Source organism: Buceros rhinoceros, unplaced genomic scaffold, assembly GCF_000710305.1.
Source record: "Buceros rhinoceros silvestris isolate BGI_N320 unplaced genomic scaffold, ASM71030v1 scaffold2907, whole genome shotgun sequence".
NCBI classification, from domain to species: Eukaryota; Metazoa; Chordata; class Aves; order Bucerotiformes; family Bucerotidae; genus Buceros; species Buceros rhinoceros.
The window spans coordinates 10,316-19,627 of NW_010422573.1; the positions used below are offsets into that span (position 1 = coordinate 10,316).

The following is a 9,312-nucleotide window of genomic DNA, read 5'->3' on the forward strand; positions in this document are numbered from 1 at the left end:
GAGCATCTTCCTTCTGAAGGGTGGAAATGGTCAAGAAAGAGGGTTTCCAGATTTCTCGGGAGATGCCCATAAGCCACCTGCAGCAGGATCCTGCACTGTGAGTGCGTGGCCCTGCAGCATCCAGCCATGCTCTCGAGGGTGGGAGCAGCTTGTTCCTCACTCTCTTCAGCAGAGGGTTTGGCTGTGGGCTTGCAAAGTTTTATTCTCAAGAATAAGGAATGAGCAAGTGAGCACCTTTCCCAGTGTTTCCCACTTCCTCTGGGAGATTGCTTGAAAAGGGCAACTTCCTCGGAGTCCCCTGCAGCTGTGGCAGTCCTCCCTGGTCTGCTGCAAGCAAGCCCAGGTCCAGAGTCTGCTCTTCCTCAAATAGGAACTAAGCCCTTTGGGGCCTGCAGGGACTCTTCTCTGGTTGGGAGCCACGGTTGCAGCTTCATGGTCTAGACCAGCGATCCTCCTGTGCAGCTGCAGCGTGGGGACAGTTCTGATGAGGTCACTGCACAGGAAAGGAAAAACCCCAGCTGGGATTTCCAGAATAAAAGGCAAGGTCTTGATGTACAGGACTGTTGCATTTTGAGCTCAACAGCCAAGTGTGTTAAACAAGCTCAGCCATGTTACTTCACTGGAGTTCTACCAGACTTGTCCTGAGCCCAGTCTTGTAGTGATAGCGCTGTCACAGCTGGACACACCTGCAAATTGTGAATTTGTGTTCCCTGTCTATAAAAAGCCAGTTCAAATTAACTTTTTCTTGTCTTCTACCCCTGTGGGGCTGTGGGGAAGCTTCGTCAAGTGCAGCCTGCCAGGGTTGGTGGGAGGACAGGACTGGGTCCTGGGTCCTGGGTCCCAGTCCTGGGTGGCCTGTCCAGCCGGATGGGTCAACAGCAATGAGGCTGCTTGGAGGTGCACACTGGCCTGGCGATGGTCTCATCCCCTTGTGGCCTCCTGGCACCTAAGACCATGAGGCAGAGAGGACAGCCCTGCCCACTGCCTGCAGGACCTGTTCACAGACCTGTCACGTCCACATGGTGCCACCCACCTGGCCAGCCCCATGCACGACCCCTCTATATGGTGTGGAGATCGCTCCCACCATTTTTGAAGCAGCCTCCTCCCAGCTCCACATGCTCCCAGTCCTCATGCTGGGGAAAATGGTGAAAAGCAGACCTGGATGCTGGTTCCTCATGAGCTGTGCCTCTCAACGGGCATCCTTCTCCCAGCATCATCACTCTTCTCCCCAGGTTTAGACAATGAGAGTGGTGTATGAAACAAAGGGGAGTGTGGTGGTATGGTCCCCTGCCACTCAAGGCCCACTCAAGACCTGATGTGATCCCTGCCTCCCGCTCTTTGTTCCTGGGCCATGACCCAACCCAGGGCAAGTCAGACATGGATTGCAACAGATAGATAGTGACAGAACACGAAGGCATCTCCTTGGAGTGCTGGGCCTGGTTTTCACAGCCATGCTGTGCTCTCTCTGTCACTTGGGAAGTTGTCACTTCCTGATAGCCAGGAACATCCACATGTAGGTCCTGATAGCACAGTCATCTCTATCCGGGTGGCGGTACCTCTGGATCTGGGCTGTGATACCCTGGTCCATCTGTACTTGGGTCGGGGCCAACGGTGGAGGCGATACCAGACTTCGGGAATCGCCAAGTTCTGGGCCTGCACAACTGGCAGAAAACACCAGAATGTCTGGACACCCGAGGTGGGCCAGGGTGGGAAATACCTGGTGAGAGTCGATCCCCTGGGACCCCATAACCAGGGATGCTGAAGTGAGACCCTCTGAGCTCTCCCGGATCTTCATCCACCCTCTGTTGAGCCCTGTGTCCGGACACTCACCTCTGGACACCAGGGTGGGGGCTGGATCTCCCTCTGGCTCCAGGGCACTCTGTCTGCCTGTCTGTCTGTGGGTCTGTCTGTCTGTCTGTGCACACACAGACATCTACAGGTACGTTAAGGACACCTGGCTCTAAGTCAGTGTGAATCTTGTCATCGTTGAACCTGTAACCAAGTCCCTATTTTGTTTCTAACATTTTTCTATTGAATCACCTTGTTAATTATGAATTGGTCAGTGATTAAGCGCCGCTAAGAGTCAACTCTTTGATCTACCCCTCACCATCAATAAATCTTAGATTGCTGCTAATCAGAACTGTGTCAGTATTTTCACCTGCAACAGGAAGGAGTGGAGAGGAGAAGGATGTGAGTGAACATTTAATAGAATCACAGACTCCTTTGGGTTGGAAAAGACCTTTAAGATCATCAAGTCCGACCATTAACCCAGCACTGCCAGGTCACCACTAAATGATGTCACTCAGCACCACATCTAACATCACATTTCAGTTTGTGTGACCCCAGGGGAACCCATCCCTCAGACACAGGACATGAAGCATGCCCGGTGCATTCAGCCAGGTCAGTGCTGAAGTTGCTGAGCAGCACCAGCCACCCGCTAATACTGGATTGTTTCCATCCTGTGATTCCTCCACAGCCAAGACTGAAGCAGCTCTGTTGGCTTCATGGGTGCAGGAACCCACCACATGCTCCATAGCATGTAAATGTAACCCAGGAACTTGTGGCTTCAGAGAAGCCATCTTCAGTTGGGACAAAGCAGGACTGGAGATGCTGCCTTGCAAGTTGAAAAGCTGTCCTTATCCCAGGGCTCGGTGCATGGGGCAGGTAGGCATGGGGACACCATGTGAGCTCCAGTGCAATCTCCTCACTCATCCTCTTGTCCCAGCCCTGTGCCTGCCAGAGCCTGGCACCCTCTGAGTGTGTTCTTGGGTTTTATTTCTCTCTCTTTTTACTATATTCCTTTCCAAAGTAATAATTGTTGTTATCTTGTGTTATTATTATTGCTATTCTATTTTATTTTTACTTATTAAACTGTTCTCAATCCACAAGTTTCACTTTCTTCCACTTCTCCTCCCCATCCCACTGGGTGTCGGTGAGGAGTGAGTGAGCGGCTGCATGGTGTTTGGTTGCTGTCTGCGGTTAAACCACGACAGGCCCAAAGGCTTCCACCGTGCTTCGGGTCTTGGTGAGAGCTGCTCATGCCTGTAGAAATCACACTGAAAAAGAGCAGAAGTAACATGAAGCATCGGCTGCCGGATGGATGCAAAACTGGAGCTTTTCTGAAATGATGGCAAGGAGAGGGCAAGCGGTGGCTGCAACAGGCGAGAGGAAAGCATCTTGTTTCCAGCTCAGGATCTTGCTGGGTGTGCTCTCAGCAGTGCTGGCAACAGCCCCTCTCCACCAAGCTCCAGGCAGGGGCTCTTTCTTGGTGCCCACAGGCCATGAGGAGGAAGAACCTTGTGCTTCCTTCCAGGGGAGGCTGCAGCCTGGCCAGACCCCTTCTGGAAGGTGGCCAGCACCCAAAGCAGCTCCTCCGCTCGCTTCCCAGTGAGTCAGGCACAAGGCAAGCAGTGCAGGCCAGGTGGCTGAGGAGGGAGGCAGCAAGTGCTGTGCTGCAGCCGGACAGCCGAACAGGGAACAGCCTCTGGAGAAAATCCCAGGACAGCAACTGGCTGTAACGTAACTGAAATGCTCAATTCACCATTTGCTATTGCACAGCACAGGAAAGTTTCTGGCAAGAGTGAAAGAAAGTGCAGGAGTCTGTGCCTCCAAGAGCAGCAGTGTCCTGTCTTCTCTGACCCACATCCTGAATAAAAGCTGAGCGGGTGCTGCATAATAATCCAAAACATTTCTGACAAAATGAGAGAGGAGGGCAGCAGCGGCAGTGGCATCAGCCTGGTGCAGGGAGGGAGTTGAAACACGCAGAGAAAAGCCTGAGCTTAGGAATTAAGTTCATTTAGTACTCGCTGTGCTTTTCTTTCTGTGCCGTGGCAAGTGTTCTTCATGCTGGATTCTCTGCTTGAATTTCTCTTGATGTTCAATGGACCATACTCTGATAGCAATAATAGCTATTGGAAGATGTTCATTAATTAGTCATTGATGCTGGCTAGTTAAGGGAAGACCTTTGTTTCATGCCTGAGAGAGTATCTGACATGTTTATCAATACGCTTTGATTCACAAGTCTCGCTGATTACTGTACGCCTGCCCGTCAGACGCAGAAAGTGTCTGGGAAGTTTCTCATGAGACCTCTGCTGACCAAGGGAAGGTTTGTAGCCATGGTGGTAGGTACAAAGGGAGTGGACTCCTCAGCATCAAAACAGGATGGGAAGTTTCCAGCTGATGGAACAGAAATCAGAAGGGTTTACTCTGACGGGAAAACCTTGTCTCTATTACACGAGTGCAAGTCTGACAGGTTATTTTGCTGGTCTGTGATTTTTGAATGTTGACACTGAAGATTCTGGTATTGGTGAAGTTATTGTGATGCTGAAGGATGTTGACTAACCATTGAAGAGGTTATTGTGACCCCTAATGATGTGAGAAATAGTTAAGTGTAAATAAACTGGTATCTGAGCGCGTATATTCGAGTCCCAAAGTGCACTAAGAAATAGGGGTGAGGCTGCTGGTGTGACCACAGCACAGCAGTTGTCACATCTTGGAACTTCTTCGAGAAAAGCACCTTCTGCAGCTGGTGATCATTCTGCTGTGCCAACCAGAGAAAACATCAGTATGTCCTTACTGAAAAGATTTTGCTTTCTAAAAATACATAAAACCTGTCAACGATAAAGTGTTGACCTTCTCTCTCTGCACCAGCATAGAGGAACCTGCAGCCGTGTGGCTGGTCAGAGCCAAACCTACTGACAGCAGAGCCCAGGCCAGCCTTGAGGCTTAGTTCTGAACATACTCCATAACAACAACCACTCCCCAGAACTTTGTGCGACCCACAGCCTGTGGGGTGAGCTGCAGCAGCTCCCAGGACACAGTGTGACTGTGCTGGGCCTCCAGATCGCTGCACCAGCACCTTCCCAGAAGGAATTCAGGGAGCAACAGTGACAATAGATTATGGATTTTACAGATGTCACGTAGGTATTAATATTATCTTAGTAACAACCATTATCAGCTCTCACAAAGAGGACATTCTACCAGGAACAAAACTGTTACCCAGTGCAAGGTTTCTCTGTTAGTTTTACCAAGAACCAGTATTTCTCTCCAGGCTGGCAAACAGAGCAGTAACCACTCAGCAGGGGCCTTTCAACAGCCCGTTCTGGAGGTTACTTGGCTACTAGCACTGATGCAAATGAGTGACTGATGCTGCCCCTGCTGTGGGGCAGCAGTGTTTCACAGCAGCAAAGCAGTTTCTCCATCCACTGTGCGCCCGGATCTCTGCAGGGGAGAGGCATGGGAACACAGTCCCAGGAAAGGTGGCGGTGTCAGGCCGAGTGTCACCCTTGCTCTTTCCAGCTGCTTGCAGGGGTCAGCCCCCAAAGGCGGCAAAGCTGCCACAGAAGCAGGAGCCTTTGCTGCAGCACTTCAGCCTCAAACATCTACTGATGTTCAAACACCCACTGCCACGGCACACTCATCCTCGGACCTCCTGGGCAGGGGTGTTTGCGTGATGGTTTGTCAGTGTTTTATGAGGTTGGACTACAAGCAAGCGACACTCAAGCACGACCTGGTGCAACTGCAGTAAGTGCATGCAGGGTTTCAGCTCAGCAGTTGGTGCTCTCACCAACACATTGATACACAGGTGTCATGGGTGTGCAGTTTCCACCAACCGACATCTCACGTAAGTTCAGTTGTTCCTTTCAGAGGAAGCTTCAGGTTGAACTTACGTGTTATTAAGAATTAAGAGCACAATACAGCATTTAAATTATAGCTGCTTTCATGCCTTTTCAAAACCCATTTAACTACCATGATGTCTGCTTGGGACACAATTTACGCTCTCACGTCATGCTATTTAGTCTTGTCAGCGCTAATAAGTTTTATTAAGCAAGTCATCAAACCAACCGTTGTTGCCTTGTGCTGAAGACCGGAAAGGTCACTGATGGGCATTCAGATGTTGTCACCAAAAATAACCCAGCCGCTGATTCTTCCTCCCTTGCCAGCACAAGTACCTGTGCAGTCACAAAGTGAACTCATCAGGGGACAGCTAAAAAGAAGGTCAATCACCAACGTGGGCAAGCAGGGATGTTCCCAGAATCCCCTCTTTCCAGCCTTGTCTGGTGAGGAACATGCAGGCAACACAACCCATCTTACTAAGGCTGCGTCAGGAGCAAGAATCCCTGCAAGCAGGTCAGCCAGCTGCACAGCATCTCCAATGCATGAAACTCCTTTAATAGTCACCTGCAGACTAGAGAGCTGGCCAGAAGAGATTCCACCACACTGAGGTAGCAGCTCGGTGAGATACGAAAGCACCCTGAGCCTGGACAAAGCCACTGAGGTAAAGTCCAGCCATCAAACCAGCTCACAAAGCATTGACAGGACAGCACGGTCCTGCAAGGCTTTATAATGGATCACATAGGGATCCACTTCTTGTGGAGGAGGTGCTACATGTCCTCTCAAAAATGAGAGCAGGAACCTGGAGACCTGCAATGGGCAGCACTGTGTTAGAAAGGCCAAGGCATGCGCCTACCTTTCAGGAGGGTTATTTTGCGCTGCCAAGCGATCTTGTCACACCCAGCACTGTGAAGTTTAATTACGAGCAGCAGTCAGGGCTACAACATTACGAGGCTTTGAGATGAGCAGCTCCCACTCTACAGCACAGGACAGCCAAGTGGATGTACTGGTCTGAGGTGTTGCTTCATACTGGAAGACTGGGAAAGCCACAAGTGGCCACATGCTCCTGGGTTTGCAGAGTGCTCCTCCAGGTGCATGAGGTATCAACAAAGAGTGAAACTGAGAGTTGGTACTTCCAAAAACACTCCAAGTTGATCTTTTTCTTAAAGCAAGAAGACAAGTCCTCCTGCACAAGGTCTGATACTTCACCATGACACAAGTTTTTACAAAAACAGTTCAAAAGCACAGTTAAATATCTGCTCGTACTAGTTCTTAATCTCCTTACCTATGCGTTGTAAGAATTCAAGGAATTCCAATGTGCTGTAGGAAATGGATAGAAAACATAAATCCCCCCATTTTTAAAAGAGAATACTAGGAATAGAGGAAGATTAAACTGTCAGAATATTACCAATAAGGCAACACAGGTAGATATTAAAGTACAAAATACTGCATTTTATTGATGTTTCAGTGAGATTGTTTAGTATAGCTCAAGACTGTTAGTCCTCGGTATCAAAATCATTATCAAACAAAATGTGGCATATCCTCATGCTTTAAAAAAAATGCAGCACATTTCCGTAATGCTTACAAAATCAAAAGCCAGAAATACGACCATTAAATAAATCCTCTAACAAAAAGTTAACGTTTTAAAGGGATTAATCCCATCATCCACTGTTTCTGCGTTCTTGTACACCCTGGATGCTCAAGGCGCAAACAGCACATGGACAGACATTTGGCATTTTTCTCGGTGTGAAGTGGTGCAATCAGAGCTGCGGACACAGTCCGTCGTTGGTGGGTGCTGTTTCCTGTATAGGCGAGCAAAAACAGATTCCCGCAGTCCCTCTGGTCTGACAAGGACTGTTTGGTTTCAGCTGCTCTGACAGGTCATGCTGCTGCAGGCCATGGGTTAGGATTTCATTTTCCATTTATTCGATGTCAGTCTAGGAGGTTTAAAAGCACTATCAGGTAGCACAAATTCCACAGAACTGCTGAATATCCTCATATAGGACACATTTGCCACGCAGAATAAAATAAAGAGGAGGTGGTCTGCAATTTTTTTTTATATTAATGGAAAGCTGCTGCTCTGCGACCTGGGTACCGGGAACTGCGAGCCCTCTGTCTCTCCCAAGCAGAATGGACATGCTGCAGCCCTGACCCAGCTCCCACGTGGCAGAGCAACATTTACCAGCAGAGGTGCTCAAAAACGTTAGTTAGAAACCCAATATGGTGAACACCAGTAGTCAGCTCATCTGCATCATTAACAAAGAAAAAAGAGGCTGCAGACAGTATTAGTGACAATGGCATCAAAGATGAAAGATTTATACCAGTCACTTGGAGATTAGTAACGATCACTGAATTTCTGCTACACAAAGTGTACAGGGCTATTTTTTAAAATTAAATTTATGCTAGATTTTTAAAATCTGTGTGGAAAAGTACATTTGTGACACTAAGGTGAAGGACTGGATTTGACAACTACATTTCATAGAGAGACATAAATAAATATGGCAAATGAGGATCATCCGTGGCTGGTGTGATCTGAGGAACAATCCACAGCTGTGCAGGAAAGGCAGCCAGTGTGTACAGGGGAGGAAATGAAAGCCTGAAGATAAGCGTCAGAAAAGGACAATATGCTTATGCAGCAACGGGGATCAGACTGACTATCAGCATCTGGAAACAGCAGGAGACTATCTTACGTGGTAAAAAAAGCCATCACAAATTATCTCTCTCCTTCAAAATAACAAAGCAGACAAGGACAAGCTCTTTTCAGACTGCTGTGAATATAGAACATCAACATAGGAGATACAAATCAGTTAAAATACTGCTAAGAATAGCACGAACAAGAAACAGTACTTCACTTATCACTTAATACAAGTTTCTACAGAAAAAAATCACTCACACGTCCAGATCTTGCTGTAATCGAAGTATATATACATCCGGCAGTCCAAAAGTTAATGGTTTTGGATTTAATTTAAGCACCTTCATTACACAGTGTCCCTTACTACAAAACAGCCAAACGTACATTCACAACCCTAGAACTATTGTCACAATCAGCCTATTGTAAAGCATTATGTCAGCCCGCGCTGGTGCCATACCCAGCTCTTGCATTACTGCCCATACACAATGCAGCAACTTGTTTTACGGGTCATTTATTTAAATGCTTTCACTTTTACAAAATACTTCACGAAAAGAAAAAAAAGAGGAAATTTGCACTTCAGTGTCTCACTCTTGAAACATGCTACTTCACGAGATAACTACGCTCTCACTCCTCTGCCCTGCAAAGGAACCGCGTTGGCGTAGGGACCGCATCCCCATCAGCCCAAGGTCTGGACTTACATCACAGTAATGGTCCACGCGCCGCGGTGTGACGTCTGAGCATCTCCAAGATCTTCGCTTGCAGCTGCTGATGCCTCACAACACCCCTGCGAGGTAGGTACAGTGATATCCCCAATCGACAGAACCAAGATTCTTGCGTGTGTGGCACAATCACACGTTAAGTGTTTGTTGACCAAGGGCAGCCTCTGAGCCTGCAGCCTTAAGGAAAATATGTTCATGTTCCTGCAGAGCAGGACATCTACACTGGTATCCTCCACAGAGGGTTAGAGCAAAGTGCTGGGCAAGTTGCTGCTCTGCCACCTCAGGCAGGTGGTCTTGGAGTGCTTGTAGAGGTGGCTGGACTGGCTGGACCGCCTGCCGCACCTAAGG

The 9,312-nt window shown here is 48.4% G+C and overlaps 1 protein-coding gene across 1 annotated transcript in view; it reads right to left on the bottom strand.

The window, feature by feature from the left end:
• Positions 1-9,206: 9,206 nt before the first annotated feature.
• Positions 9,207-9,312, bottom strand: part of ZBTB5 (zinc finger and BTB domain containing 5) — a 2,106-nt gene continuing 2,000 nt past the window's right edge. Inside the window, exon 2 of the mRNA XM_010140071.1 lies at positions 9,207-9,306. Coding sequence (XP_010138373.1) covers positions 9,207-9,306 — 100 coding nt within the window. The remainder of the gene's footprint in view (positions 9,307-9,312) is intronic.